General features: G+C 30.7%; 1 protein-coding gene across 2 annotated transcripts in view; it reads left to right on the top strand.

Annotated features, from left to right (window-relative positions):
* LOC118203882 (structural maintenance of chromosomes protein 4-like) overlaps window positions 1-15,770 on the top strand; it is a 233,953-nt gene extending 218,183 nt beyond the window's left edge. For both annotated transcript variants that reach the window (XM_085822460.1, XM_085822461.1), the window contains exons 24-27: window positions 2,171-2,347; window positions 4,645-4,877; window positions 14,995-15,178; window positions 15,269-15,770. In XM_085822460.1, the coding sequence (XP_085678586.1) occupies window positions 2,171-2,347; window positions 4,645-4,877; window positions 14,995-15,178; window positions 15,269-15,436 (762 nt within the window). In that variant the 3' untranslated portion in view covers window positions 15,437-15,770. The remainder of the gene's footprint in view (window positions 1-2,170; window positions 2,348-4,644; window positions 4,878-14,994; window positions 15,179-15,268) is intronic.
* The last annotated feature ends 1,055 nt before the right edge of the window (window positions 15,771-16,825 follow it).

Here is a 16,825-nt window from a genome sequence, read left to right as displayed (position 1 = left end):
AACCGTAATTGATAAAATAAAGAACAATTATGATCTAAAGGGTATCAAAATTTACAAAAAAGAAAGCTTAATATTTATTTGTTTACTTTATTAAACATTTCTTTCAATGTAAGTTGTTTAAGTTGCTTCGTTTTATGTGCTCTTTAATTCTATAAACTGACATAATTTCTTGTTCAGTTACAAAGTTCCGCTGTTCAAGTCCCGTTAATTGCTGTGCCGAGAATACCGACTAACTTGTCAATCGAAATTTTTTCGTTTTCACTAACTCTCTGTCACATTCTTCATGTCTTTATCCATTTTTTGCAGCAATTCCACTTTTTGTTTGATGGACATCGAAACATACTTACGTTTAATAAAATATACGTTTCGTACGATCCTTTGGGAGCTCCAGAATCAGGAATTCTATTTGACATAATCGAAAGTTCAAGTTTACTTTTATAGTATTTCCCTAACAGTGTGCAAAAAATAATAAGCCGGATCCAATTCGAAAATTAAGGAACAATGCAATCATCAATGTTAACTGAAATAGATAATTAGATAATTTTAGTTTATACCATCCGTTATACATAAAATGCGCACGCGAAAACGTATTCTGCGCTTGCGCAAACACATATTCGCAGTCATAAAAGGTCTTACACGCACGCGTAAACGCCTATGCACATGTGTCAACGCTTGAGGTCCGAATTAACGACTTTTGACTGTATTATTTTATGCCACACTTTGAAATATTCAAAAAGTACTTTGATGTGACATAAAATATATAAAGTAATATAATATATAAAGTAAATACAGTAGACTCCTGATTAACCAAGGGGATGTACATAATTAAGGATAGCATAACCTAGGGATGATGTACATAATTAATGAAAAATCATGATTATACTTAAGGCAGTTAATAAAACACAGCAAGAAAGGGAATAACCAGTATTTTAACTAATAGTAAAATACTAACAATTAGCTTTTATTTTAAAAAGTTTACTCTGAAGAATAAGTTCACTTAGTTATATATATTAAATCAATACTAACAATTAGCTTTATTTTAAAAAGTTTACTCTGAAGAATAAGTTCACTTAGTTATATATATTAAATCAATATTCAAAGCAAAAAAACGACTGTAAGTAATGGAAGAGTAAACATCATTAGAAACAAAACAAAACAAAAAAACTAAGTTATAAATGGCATTAAATAACAATATTTGCATATAATATATATTGAACTTGAACATTATCATCGAGTTCATATTTAGTAAAATTGTTGGTTAGAACTTTTTGTGTTTTGGCTGAGTTTTCTCTTTTTAAGCTCTAAGATCTTATCTTCAAAAGCATCATGTTTTTACAATGGTCTATTGTCTTGCCTTTTTCAAGTAATTGAAAGCCTAATTTCTGGAAATAATATCATTGTTTACTGTAAAAAGTACTTGACAGTGAAATAATCAAATCCAAACTTTCAAGTGCATAGGTGGCATGGTTTTTGATAGCAGATTGTGCACAGATTGCAGGAATCAAGGTAAAATACAAGATTGATGGTTGTATACTTGATTTATTTTTAATGGATAAGTTAATAATATTTATATATTTCAGATAAAATTCCCAAATATTATAGCCCACCAGTGGCCGAGCGGTAAAGTCACTGAACACTGGTAGTTCGGTCCCAGGTTCGAATCCTGTGAACAGGCTGGCTGCATGGGCGTTTTCGTGGTTTTCCCCATGTGTAACGTGTATACGAGCCAGTTACCCTTAAAAAGTTCTCCACGAAGGCATCCTTCCCCTTAGGCAGATAGCCCTAGTGTGCTTTGCCATAATTAAATAAACCAAACCAAACCCAAATATTACAGCCTTCTATTTATTTTTCATTTCTTTTTCATATTTTTTATGAATAGTTTTGTTTTACTGTGATAATTGATGATCATTTTCCATCTTCCCACAATAAACAAACTTAACTGTTTTAAATGGAGCTTGATTAATCTATCACTAGTTAATTAGGAGTCTATTTTAGTTATACTATATGCAAAGAAGTATGTTCATTAGCAAAATCTTTTTATTATTTCATAAAGTAATTTCTGATTTTCATTGTCTTATAATATATTTCTTGCATGAGATTATTTGCATGATTACATTTTAAATTTAACTGCATAATCAAATTTGAAAGTATTTGCATTTCTGTTTATTAGTTACAAAAGCTGAAACTGAATGAGATTGAAGAAGAGCAAGCTGAATTTCCTGAGCTTACACGGAAAGATGCTGCCAAACTATCTGTTAAAACTTTAACATCTGATATAGAATTAGTGAAACTTCAAATGGAAAGTATGACGCCTAATTTATCAGCCATAAATGAATATAAAGTTAAGGTATTTCTTTTCTGTACTTCTGTTGTTATTTCCTATTTCATAAATTCTGATCATGAAATTTTGGTCCTAGCTTCATTTGCATTAAAGTTATTAAGTTGTGTATTGTTAAAGGAGACATTTTTCATCAATTTTGACGGCATTGGTTTCCTTGCATATTTTTACAATGCCTCATGGTTTGGCAGATGTCCTTTTGCTAATCTGTATCTGCTTGTTGTACACATATATGTATGACACTATATTATTGCAAGCTATGCATTCATCAGTGTCTCCTTTAAGTAACCATTTCAGACAAACAAGGAAAATATACACTTGTTACAACACTATAATTGGAAGATCTACAATTAATATGAGGAATAGTTGCTAAACACACAAAATAATAAATTGTTACGCAAAATAATGGCAATCAATTTGATTAAGCACAAAATAAAATCTAAAATTATCATCCTGAAAGCAACAAATAAATAATTAAGTAAAACAGTACACAGTTTTACAACAATACAATCAAGAAAAGATTTAAATATTCTAGGAAATTTACAACAATATTTATATCTGGTTGTAATGAAAGTTTTCTGCCAAAAACATTCTTAATAAAGTTAGGAAAAAAAAGAAAGCAGTACCTTTAATGTAGCTAGTAATCACCACACAAATCTATGATTTTCTGCCAACATTTTTGTAGTTTTCCAAAGCTTTTGGCCCAGAAACTTGGTGGCCACAAGTCCAAAAATACATCAGCCTTTTTTCGGACGTTCTGTGCAGAATGGAAGATAGCACCAGCAAGATGTGGCTGCAGTGTGAAAAAAGGTAGAAGTTCGAAGGAGCAACATTGGGGCATTGTGGTGGGTGTGGCAAAATGTCCCATTCAAGCCTGTACAAGTCCAGCCGGTGAATGAAGACACATGTGGTCTTGCATTCGCTTGATGGAACATTACCTTTTTTGTGCTGGAACTCAGTTCAATGTTTTTCCTTGGTAGCAGGGTCAACACTGACTAGCATATTGCTGCACACCTTACTGTTGAGGGTTTCATCTTTTTTTGAGATACTCTTTGTGGATAATACTACAGCAATCATACTAGGTACAAAACATGATCTTTTTGTTAGTAGTTTGTTGTGCTTTGTGATGCTGCCGACAGGCTCACAGGTTGCAAACCAAACCCTTTTTCAGCTTGTGTTGTTGAAGTAAATACACTTTTCATCACAAGTGACAAACCAGTCCAGGATTTTATCCTTGCATTGATAATTGAGCAGATTAGTGCAGGCCCAAACATATCTGTCCTTATCTGCTTGAGCCAGCTCATGCGGTACCCAGCGATTCAATTTGTACATCAAGTTTATGCAATGCATAGTGCATGTAACGGATGTGGCACTGTTGAATTCCTTAGCAGAGCTCTTGAGTGGTTGCATACTGACCTTCTTCCACAAATTCTCACAGATTGGCCTCATTAACATCAGTAGGCTGGCCAGAGCGCTCTGCTTCTTGAATGCATAGTCCTTGTTTTTGAACTTTTGGTACCAAACCTTCACAGTGTCATATGATACAACAGTAGTACCTAAAGCTGTACACATGATTTGATGGCATTCTGTAGCTGACTTTTTGCAACAGAACTGGATGTAAATGATGGTTCTAATCTGCTAGTGTGATAGTTCTGTTTCAGACACCTTGTACTTAATGAGAATTTTTTTACATATTTCACAATACAATATTCTAAAGTAAGTCTCTTTCTTTCAAATGCCAAAAAATGTATGACAAAATATGATTAAACACACCAATGCAAACTGTTTGCTCTGACAATATTTGCAGTGGAGGGAAGCTTTCTTTAAAACCCGATATAATTTTTGCATGTTTCAGTGTCTACGTTTTAGCTCATTGGATTGTTTGTTACTTCTCTGATGGGATACTGCTTATTATGTACTATAATATATTTAAGACTTTTTATTAATAAAAAAAATTATAAATACACTTTATATTTTAATAAAATATGAACTTGAGGAAAGAAGTTTGTGAGATATAAATCTGAATATAAGGAAAGCGATTAAGTTTTATTTATTAAAACTAGGAACAACATATAGCATTAATTTCAATTAATTTAATTTTTCTTTCTGAAACTGTTTTCTTCTAAGAACCATCTGTAGTTAAAAATTATGTTCTCTGGAGTTAAATTTTCTGAAACTTTTGCATACATTATAAACAAATTTTGTTTTCTTAAAAATATGTTATGAACAGAAATGTAAAATTTTATTCTCATAACAAGTGTACATCTGATCAATGCAATTATTGCATTTTATACGTATAATTTTAGGAAAAAGTTTTTAATGAGAAACAGAAAGAAGTGGATGAAATAACGCAAGAAAAAAATCTTCAAAAAATGCGATCTGATGAACTGAGTAAAAGACGTTTAGCTGAATTTATGTCAGGATTTACTGCTATTGCAAAAAAGTTAAAAGAGATTTACCAGATGTTAACGTTTGGAGGAGGTGCAGAATTGGAACTTATAGATCCTTTTGAACCTTTTGAAAATGGCATATTATTTAGGTATGTATTGTTGTGTATTTATTTTATTATATTTTAAGGTCCAGCATTCAGATTTTTATTGTTGCATTTTTTATATCGATTAACAATATGTTTAGTATACATAAGATATTTCGGATTTTTTACAGTAACATTATCGATCTAGATCTTCTTTTCCTTCCCCTCCTTAGTTTGGTAGATCTTCAGACAAAAGTGTTCAGTATATTGCATATACTCACATATAAGATGATCTATATATGCCTAGGAAATCTATCATAAAATCAAACTTCAACTTAACTTAATCAAGCACTTTCCAAAATGTTACACTTGGTATATATTTCTAAGTATAAGCTGAGATGTAAGATTTTATTGCAAAAATTTAAAGTCAACATTCAAAACCTGTATGAGAAATATATTTAAAATCGCCATATCGATCTTGCTATATATATCATTAGATGTGGAAACAATTAGTCATCTATACTACTAAGTGAATGAGCTGAAGGTTAGTGCCAATTCATCTTCAGTTCCCATTTAAAAAATAAATGTAAGAGCATTGTAAAATAGGAGGATATATTTGATACTAGTAGTTTCTCAATTATTCCATCTTTGGAAATATTGTGGCAAATTTTACTTTTGTTCTTTATTATGAAAAGTATTCTAAAAAAGTCACCAGTTCTTTGTGTCAGTTGTACTTTTGCTTTTGAGACTAAAATACTGTTCTTCATTTCTACCATATAGTGAAAGATGCCTAGGTAAGAAAGGTTTGCATGTTATGATGGATTTGTAACTACAAATTATCTTGTAATTTTTGCTTAGCTGCATTATGGGCAGAACTGAAGATAACGTGATACAGATTATAATGCTGTTATTAGAGAAATGAAGGACGATGACATTCACTTGGACTTGAATCTAGCATACACAGACTTCCAAAAATTGCAAGAAAATTCTGAGTTGAATTCTGCTTTTAAGAAATTTGTTTAGTTCATAATAGGGTCAAGTAAAATTAATATTTCCTGTTATTTAATATACATTATACAGTGTACACTTATTGCAGTATATATTTAGTACATTTACAGTGTGTATTTATAATTTCAACTCTGATATTTGGCATGCATTTAAAATGAATTGATGCAAGATATTTGAAATGAAAATAATTTTAAATTAGCTTTTTAAGTTGAAACTTAAACAGATGTGCAAACTCTGCTGCCTACCCTTGTTAAGCTGATTTCTGTGATGTGTCTGCATATGCACCATAAAGTCAAAATTGATTTCTTTCTTCTCCTTCTTCTTTTTTCTTTTTTTTCTTTCTTCCCCTCCCCCCTTCTTTAAGTTTTAAATGCAACCCATTGTAAATCGCTAAGGTTACTGTTTATTGAAACAAATCTCTTATAATGACAGAAATAATTCCCCTTTTAATCTTAATATGTGGCAGAATATCAGCAGAATTAGAATCAAGAGTAATTAATGCTCAAAATTACTGAGACTTAAGTCCAGTGTAACATATTTGTAAATACATAATTCTGATAAATATATTATTAAAATGTAAAGTTTAATATGTACATTAGTATTTTTAATCTGAAAAATCATTGATTAAACAGAGTTCGTGCGGTCCTTAACCCGGGAGAAGTCGCGCGGGGCTCAGAGTCACCCCATGCGTCAAAAATCAACAATCCTAACCGGAAATATTTCATTTTAATGAATCATCCTTTTAGTATCCTCCTGTTTGACAATCCCCTTGGAATGTGTATTGTTATTTTTGCTTGTTTTTCTTTTCTGCGAGAGAAGCAATCGTTTCTTGGAATCCATGAGGGAATGGGGTGACTGAGTCACCCCGTGCGACCGTTACTGCTTCGAAATTTTTCATTAGTAGAAGTTTAGCTTTGTGCTCTCGAGTGTTGCTGTTGTGGTTCTGTTGGATTATTTGATAGATAATGGTTTACAAACGTAAATTTACCGAACATGAAAAAGAGATGGAATGTTTGAGAACTGTGTTAGATGAAGTTGAGTCTTCTGAAGGAGAAATTGATCAAGATAGTAAAAATGAATCTGATAAAGAAATATACAGTTCTCACAACAGCGAAAGAGAATTTGAGCAGAATGATGAAGACGACGGAAATCCTGATTTAGTAAAAAGCATTTTTATTAGCAAAAATAAGAGTTTGGTGGAATGGAAAACCAAATCAAAAAGTGAAAAAGGTCTCAAATTATAATAACTCATTTAGCAGGATTAAAAGAAACTGCACGCAATATAAAGGAGCTTCTAGAAAGTTGAGAATTGTTTTTCAATGCTAAAATGATACAATCCATTGTAGAGTGTACAAATATTTATATTGGAAAAATATTACGACAAACGATGTGGAAATTAGAGCACTTTGGGGCTTTTACATCTGTACGGCTTGCATAAATCGTCACATAAAAATACGCAAGATTTGTGGGCTACTGAAAATTGAAACAGGCATTGCAATTTTACGGAACACAATGTCATATAAAGGATTTAAATTTCTTCTTAGGTGTTTACGGTTAGACAATGTGACCAATCGTGAAGCTTGGAAAAAATTGGACAAACTGGCGTCTGCGAGAGAATTTTTTACCGATTTCAATGAAAATTGCCAAAAGATATACCTTATTGGTAAATATGTTACTATCAAAGAAAAATTAGAGAAATTTCGAGGGTGGTGTTCCTTTGTCAATATATACCCAGCAACCCATCGAAGTATGGAATCAAAATATTTGCCTTAGTAGATTCAAGAACTTTCTGCAGCTATAACATCGAGATATACGCAAGACAACAGTCGGAAGGTCACTTTAGATTTGAAAATTCTTCATTTAAAATTACAAAACGCCTGTGCACCCCTTTGTTTGGGCAGAAATGTAACAATGGATAATTCGTATACGAGTTATCCTCTAGCAAAAGAACTTTTGTCAAAGAAGTTAACTATTGTAGGAACCCTGAACAGAAACAAGGCTGAAATTCCCACCAAGTTCGTCCAAACAAAAACTAGGAACGGTTATTTATCTATATTTGGGTTCTAAAAGAACGCGACAATAGTATTGTATGTGCCTAAAAAATCAAACTGTGTAGTTTTGTTATCTACAATGCATTGCGATGATGCCATTGATAAAAGTGATGATACGAAGAAACCAGAAATAATTTACTTTCATAATGCAACAAAAGGTGGTGTAGATAAAGTTGATGAAATGTTATCATTATATTCGACATCTCGAAAAGCCAACAGATGGCCGATTGTCGTCTTTTACTGTGTTGAACTTCACTGCAATAAATACCCGAGTTGCTTTATTCCCAACAAAGACCCCTCCCTTACAATATGGAAATAGTAGAAAATTCCTAAAAAATTTGGCTATATCTCTTATACAGCGCCTTACATAGAGATTACAAAAAATATGTCAGTGTTTCCTAAAGTGGTTCGTGAAAGCATTGATAATGCGACTTCTAGTGTATCAGAAGAACGCCCATCAAAGAAACCAAAACTCGACAAAGGCCGACGTGCTACGTGTCCAAGATCCAAAGACAATAAAACTACAATTTCTTGCAAAATATGTGATAATTTTTCATGTAAAATTCATTCTTCCTATGTTTGCCAGAAGTGTATGTTAGCTTCTGACTCTTGATTAGGTATATACTTATTTTGAATGGATTTTTTTTTCTTAAATATTGAAACAAGTTTTTTAAGTAAAGAAGTATAGTTTCTAAATAAAATATTGCAATTATTGTTTATAATCAAATGATTTCTATAAAATATATAACACATTTTCCTAATGAAACTGCTTGGGGTGACGCTGTCACCCCGCACGATCTCCAATGTCAGTGTTGGGTGCGCGCCTTCTGCCTGGTTAAAAGTCCTTAGGTTTTTCTTTTAATCGATTTTTGTTCTTTAATTTCAGCCAAAATCGGCAGAAGGTCCTTAATTTTAATCATCTGAAATTTCTGTCGTGTTTTTACGACTGCTGTTTTGAGTGAATTACCATTATGGAAGAATACTTTTGACAATACACAGACAAATATGATTATTTTTTGAATGAGTCCATGGGTTTTAATTTGTTCCTATTTCTAATGTAAAGGATGAGATGCTGGAGTTTCTAAGCAAAGAGTCAAACATAAGCATTTCAAAATTATTTCATTTTTTTATAATGAAGGGCATTTAAACAGCTTTCTGCTTTTGGGGATGTGAATTCTTTTATTACATGGCTCTAAATTTGGTGACTTATCAATATTTTTGGCGATTACAAGATTAATTTTTAATGCAGAGATCTGGGAATTTTCCAACTTCTTTTTTTGGTGGGGGGGAGGAGGGACATTATAACATTGATAAATTTAACTAAAATAATGGTAATATATTTAAATTACATTTAAGGAATAACATTAAAATAAAACATTTTTATTTTCTTTTGCTTTCACATTATAAAGTGGCATTACTTTCCATTTTGGCAACTTATTATATAGTATTTTTAATCTGAAAAATAAGAAAGGTAATAAATGCTATAAAGCACAGTTTACAGAACAATTCATAGCAAAAGCAAAATAGCTGTATAATTAATTAAAAATTTCTTCCTTTTAATTTTTTCATGGTAAGAATTTTATAAAATTAATTTTACGCTTTTTCCACTCACCCCCCCCCAAAAAAAAAAAAAAATTCTAGCCGTTTTTCTGTTGCAGAATTGGTAAGACTAATTTTTCTTTGGGATTTTGCATATTGCAACTTGGAAAGTTTAGAAGGATTTGAAGGCAAGATTTACAGACCCACAATTCTAGAAGGCTCCAGAAAAAATTGACAAAATGAAAATGTCTTCATTGTATTAACACATAATGGTTGTATTTTACAGAAAATTTGTGATGAATTTCTTACATTTTGGGGAATTTTTGGAAGGATAATGAAAACATAATGTTTGAATGTTGTACTTGTGATACTAGAAGTTTATTTCTTAACATGTTTATCTTCTCTTTATTTTCTCAACTTTTCACTAGACACAGTATGGAAAATATCAAAAATGTTTCTAGTCCTTTTGCATGGACAGGCATTTATAAAAAAGAATTTTTCTATTAATAAAGAAATTGAAAACTGACAATTTAATAGATTCACCTTATATGTCTCAATGGATCATACACAGGGCTGACATAAGGCATTTTCCCACCTGATGCAATCTTCTTGGATCCTAAATTCTAACAGTTTTGCCAATTCTAGATTTTGTTGCTCGATGTGTGACTAAATTCTAAAAATTCTGCCTCATCGGTCCTGAAACCAGCCCTTACAGCATCATTTCATATTTATCAGCTTTTTGTTTACATTCTAAATGCATTTGGTTTTTTAGAATAACAGAAATCTTTAATTAATTCCAAAAATTCTGAAGTGAAGAGAAATCGAATTGTAGAAAGAAACTGAATGCATAAAGAGGAAGAAAATTATTCTTCGATGATATGTACAATTATTATTATGCAAATTAACCAGTTTATAATTTTAGCCTTTACTATAAGATCCTCTTTCCTTTTCCTCACCATCATGAAAATCAGATAGTTTTTAAGTTGAGGTTTTGGAACTGAAAGATGGAGTGTTTTTGCCCTCCACTTGGATGTTGCATTAGTTTCTGCCAGCTCTGATAATTTGTAATTATTCATCTTTGCTTAATCACTGCTAACATTTGAATTTGTTATGATGATAGAGTTACTGAGCTTATACTATTACTTATATGAAAATTAAATTGTGTAGTCTTTGACTACTAGTCGACATTATTAGTTTGAATTTGACTCTTCTTGTTTAATTGCATCACCACAAGCCATAGTTTATTTTGTCAACATAGGAACATGCCTGTATGTTCTAAGTTCTTTTTAAATAAAAGGTTTTTTTAAACCTTTATGTGACTTTGTAGTTACGTTCAGACATAGCGATAATTTGCTTCATATCTATAAGAGGTTTTAGACTAACTTTTATCAGATCAAGTAAATCATCGTTACATACACTGTTAAGAGACTGGCAAGTTAGGAGATAAAGCACACAGAAACTAGTGGGAACATTGGTTTGTGTATTGAAACAGATTTTTAATTGTTAGGAAAGATGTTTAAAGAGAAGAAAATTGATATAAATTAAGCCAAAATGTCTGGAAAGGCTTCAAATTAAAAAGACACATAAATATTTTGTTATGTGTTGTTGCTACAAAACATGGACTTACCCTAATAACGTTTAAGAATCAATGTTATGACATTTATTTAAAACTGACAGTTTAAAATTACATGCATTTTAAACTGTGAAATGTTATTAGATTGTGATTTTAACAGTGCTTTTTTCATCAAATGTTTTTTAAAAAATAAATAAAATTTAATAAATCATGGTGGTCATGTAAATCTATAACGATTAAGGGCATTTAGCTATCTAATTTAATTCTTTGTAACTAACTGCTTACCTTTAAAAGTTATCTCTGCATATTAAAGCAAGTTCTTGCCTTTCATTAATCCTTATAGTGGTCACAAGATACAGCACAAAAACGTAAAAATTAATGTAGAACTTATTCTTTGCATCTAGTGAGACTTAAAAATACTACAAAACAACTTATCACCTCTAGTACATTAGTGGCTTATTGGAACCTTAAAATATATTAACTAGGTTACAATGCTAGGAACTCTACATGAAGCTATAACATATAACACTAACTGTATCAGATAGATGGAGCACAACTAACTTTTAAAAGTTGCCAACCTCAAAACTAGTACATCAGGCTTTCAGGTTTGTTCTAATCAACAGATCTCTCTCTAGGCAAGCAGCAGCACTGGCAAACCAGTCTTCTGTTACGAATCATGCTGATTATGATTTTATTTCTCATTTTAACCTATGCCATTTGACATAAAATCTACCTGCTATTTACTAAACCTCTAGACTAAAGTACGTGGCAAAACGAGACATAAAAGAAAAAACCAACATAAAGCTAACTGTTAAGTAAAACGTAAATAAAATGTCCCTAATCTTCTTTCAAACTTTTACTTATTTCAAACTATATCCAACTATTATACATGTAAAATATTTAATGCTACCTGATAAATTTTATAAAGTGGATTTTATCCTCAAATTTGTTTTATAGTTATGTTTATTAAATTATGTTTAATAAGAATGCATCCTACTTATGGATCTATTTTATTCTTAGAGGGTTATTACAAAAATTGAGTTCAGACATAAGTTGATTGAATTTTAATTGAATTTATTCAGCTCCTATTTGCTGATAGGTCCTTATTTTTTTTCATTAATAGTCCTTAAAAGTACATAATTTCCATGTGCAGAAATGTATACGAACCCTGATTAAAGCATTCAGTGGTTCAGTGTTGTATTGATCAAACAAGATCTATATACTTTCACAATCGAAAAATCGAGTCTTTTAATAGGAACCCAAGTGTTTCTAATCAACTAGTGTGTAAAGTATTTATCTATCTATCCACAGAGCTGCCGGTGGAGAGTTTCTGGAAAGTCAAAAAGGCATGTTGTGTTTAACACACAATGCTAGCGCCATCTGTTAAATAATCAAAATAATTTTCACAACAGTAAAGTCCACTTAACACAAACTCGCTTAAGGCAAACATTTGGTTAATGTGAACAAATTTCAGTCCTTGTAATGATATGATTTTATGGCAATTTTTATCAATTAATATGAATTTTGGTTAGCATGAATTATGAACTGTATTTTAGTCTATTGTATCATTGCATAATCTAACTCAAATTTTCCAAGTTGTTGATATTTCTTTTCTGTTGTTTCTCTGCTAGAGATGCATTAAAAGTGTTCCATCCCCTTTCATTGAAAACCTCACAGAATACACTGTGTTCTATAAAACATAGCCAACATGAATAAAATGCTCGATAGTCGCAATCATTACATCAACAGTTAGCTTCAGACAATAAATGGAATATAGTATTCATATGTTTTTTATTCTAAGCTAGTATGTGTAATGCTAAATCTTGAATAATTCTGAATTAATCAGGTAAAATTGTCTATGCTCTGAAAGTTCTAGCAGCACACTTGTTCAACAGATCTGTAGATGACACTCTGGTACCTTTCAGGATGTGACAATTCCAAACGTTGTTAATGTTAAATTCCAAACGATTAGAGAGTAATTCGTGACAAAGAGGAAGGAAACAGGCATGGATCTGAAAAGAAAATTATAAATTCTAGAGGTAGTAGACTGTGGTGTATTGAAGAAAAGTGTCATTGTCAAAAAGTATGGAATTGCCAAACCTGCCTTATCCACAATACTTAAAGCGTGTGAAAAAATTTTTTGTGCTGCTGCGTCTAGTCTGAAAACATATATAAGCTACTTCACGGTGCTAAGTACGGAGATGCTGAAACTTGACTTCCAAAATGGTTCGGTTATATTCGAGCTTCCAGTGTACCCTTTAAGTAGACCTATAATTCAGTCAAAAGCAAACAAGATTGCAAAAAATTTAGACATTATCGATTTCAGTTGTTCCGCTGGTTGGCTGTACTGATTTTGAAAGATACATTCAATTTCATCATTAGTGATTTGTAGTAAAGCAGATAAAGTCAGTAAAGGAAGAGCAAACAACCAATTGCATGAATTTGACAAAGTGGTAGGAAAGTATGCCTCATGTGATGTCTAAACTAAAGAACCTTTTTACAATCTTTTAATAACTCATACCCTGCGAATAAGAGATGATAAGTGGCATGGTAGAGCACATAGTTATGTTTGAAGTGAGAGAAATGTTATTAGAAGAAAGTGAGAACTATATCACTCCATCCGCCAACCAGGAAATGTTGCACACCTTAGACACTTTAAAATGTTTTGCTAATGACCACTAGTTTTACAGAGGTACAGTTGGCCATGAAGTTACCAGGTATTTGTGGGTGCATTTTTTCAAGTTACGTTACACTAATTAATGTAGTACTGTGGTGTTTTCTATGATGACATATATAATATATTGTAGTACTCAAGTAACTTTATCTTGTAAATGGTTAATGCATAGGAAAAACTACTTCAAAATTAAAATTTGTATCCCCAGTTAACAATCCCCTCTTTATTTCTCAATCCCTTGAGATTATATTAATAAAGATTTACTATATGTCATTTTCATTGTGTTATTTGGTTGAATCTGCATTTTCTGATTTAAATGTTTTAAAATCAAAAATAAGAAATTGTTTAATTAATGAACATTTTGACTAATTCTTCAGTAATATAATTCCAGCTTTTGAAACAGTTACTAAATCTGGGTAATGAATAATAAGTTTTCTTTCATTGTCAATTACCATTTGCTAACATTTTCTCTTTGAGCATAGTTCATATGTTAATTTAATACTGTGTATTTTTGTATTTATAATAAATATAATTTAAAAAAAATTTTTTTATTTTATTTTTCTCCCAGAGCATATAAGTAGTATGATAATTTAAGTTTAATAACAAATAGGTAGAGAAACGCACCTTTTTCATGCCCTTTTCAGTTCTTTGAAGCAAAATTACTGATATGCATCTTAGAATATCATAAGGTGTTCTTGTATATGTTAAGCATTTAATTGTTTTTACTTTATATATTTAAGATTATATATTTATATTTATATATGCTTTATATATTTATATTATATATTTATATTTATATATGCTTTATATATTTATATTTTCCTTGTCCTCCAGTAAATCATGACATCATGCTTAGGAAAAAATAGGCATGAAAATTTTGTAGGCTATGTATTAATTTATTTTAAAGCTAATAAATTTTTTTTAGGGAGAATTTGTAAAACTGAACATTGAGTTTCATGGAAATAAGCAATTTATTCCTTAATTTGAGATATATATTTTTGAACAAATTTGATTTGTCCATGCCCCATTTAAATTCTATGAAATATTTTACTGAAAACAGAAATTTGCTTTATATATTTAGTTTCATACTATGTAACTTATTCCTTGTGATATTCTAAGATGCATATCAGTAATTTTGCTTCAAAGAACTGAAAAGGTCATGAAAAAGGTGTGTTTCTCTACCTATTTGTTTAGCTGTTATTCATTAAAATTAGCAAAATTAAATGTAACTGAATGCATAATTTGAAGAATTAATTTTGCAACTTTAAAAAATTAATGTTTATTTAAACTAAAATATCAATGTGTACTTATTGTTTTTCATGTAATGTTATCTCCTAGTGTGAAGCCTCGAGGCAAATCTTGGAAAATCATGAAGAATTTGTCAGGCGGTGAGAAAACTTTGAGCTCTTTGTCTTTGGTTTTTGCCCTACATTATTATAAGCCTACACCATTTTATGTTATGGATGAAATTGATGCTGCATTGGATAAGCGAAATGTTAGAATTGTCAGTTATTTTCTCAAGGTAATTTACTTTCCTTAATTCTGTCATAAAATGTTTTTAATTTTGTACATAATAATTGTGTAATTCTTATTACTATTTTCATCCTTTTAGGAAAGAACCAGAAATACGCAGTTTATTATCGTTTCCCTCCGAGATACCATGAATGAGGTTGCTGATCATCTTGTGGGCATATATAAAATTAATAACTGTACAAAAAATGTTTGCATTTCAAATGTGGAAAAATGGAAAGATGAAAAAGAGGAAAAAGAGGAAAATTGAATATTAAATTTAAATTTTATATATGTTGTGTTATTTTAGAATTATCATTTTCTGAGATCTATTTCAAAGGAGGATTTCATTTGGTTAAAATCATTTTGCATTATATATATAATGTACATCTATTGCATTTTTTATTGGTCTTTACAAACATAAAAGCTTTATACATGACTAAAATTTCAAGTAATTCCCCTTCAAAATAGTTCTTATTTAGAATTTAAACTGCCAGCATTTGTTATATATGAACGTCTCTATGTATCATTTTCATCATTTTTTACCAGTTTTTGTAAGTAAATGTGTATTCTTGGTAATAAAAATTTCTTATGATTGTTGGAAATTTTTAAGTGATACTCAAAAACAGCTCCATACATTTTGCAGTCTGAATGCTGATATAGCCAATCAAGTACTTCAGATCTTTAATGGCATCTTATTATTATTACTGTAGAAAATACCTTTTATATCTTAAAATAAGTGAAATACTATGGTGCATATGCTCTCCCTTTCCATTTTGATACATTGCTGCTATCGTATGTCAGTTTAGAAATATCAAGTATATTAGTTATGTCATTAGAATCATCCTTAAATCATACAGTAACTAAAACACTTAATTAGATAATTTTCACCACCCATACAAGATTTATGGCTTCATGTGTGCCATATGCGAACATGACCTTTAAATAATTGTATAGAAACGTACCAGTTCACATTTTTCTATAATAAGAAAACTATAGAATCTTTTCTAATTATAGATCTGCAAAGTCCTTTATAAATCTGCAAAGTGGATCAACATAATCTTGCAAAGTCCCTTTGTCATTTCACCTGCACATTACTTTGCTTTGGACATGTTGAAAAGAGCTCTTTCTAAATGCTAACCTACACTAGCTGATGGGCTGCAGAATGTAATTAAAAGAAGATTAAACGGCCATATGCCTATAAATTTTACAAGCTCTTATACAGTGAGAAGTATGGTGAAGACATATGGTCTGGGAGAAAGAGCATCAGATAGAATATTTAAATAATAAGTATTTCCATTTTTAACATTAATCAAGCAGCCTCAAAATCATTCTGAAAATGTCACATCCTTTGTATGCTGTTATGCCTAAAACTGAAAATATTTGTGCATCATTTTATGCAGTACTTTTATTATTATTATTTATTTTTTTATTTGGAATACTTTAAGACTTCATTTGATACTTGATTTATTTTTAATAACCTTGTATCATTTGTCACACTGATCAATTCATGTACACAAAAATGTTGTAGAATTAATTTAGAAGTCAAACAGTTATCAAATCAGTCATGTTTTCAAATTTTCACAGGACTAGTTTTGATGGTTTTACCAAACCATCATCCTCAGCTGCAAAATCCTAAATGAACGAGATAAGATATAGT

This window comes from Stegodyphus dumicola, chromosome 8, assembly GCF_044657685.1.
Source record: "Stegodyphus dumicola isolate Sdum_Otavi_A_Nest chromosome 8, ASM4465768v1".
NCBI lineage: Eukaryota > Metazoa > Arthropoda > Arachnida > Araneae > Eresidae > Stegodyphus > Stegodyphus dumicola.
This window is presented reverse-complemented; position numbering and strand designations above follow the sequence as displayed.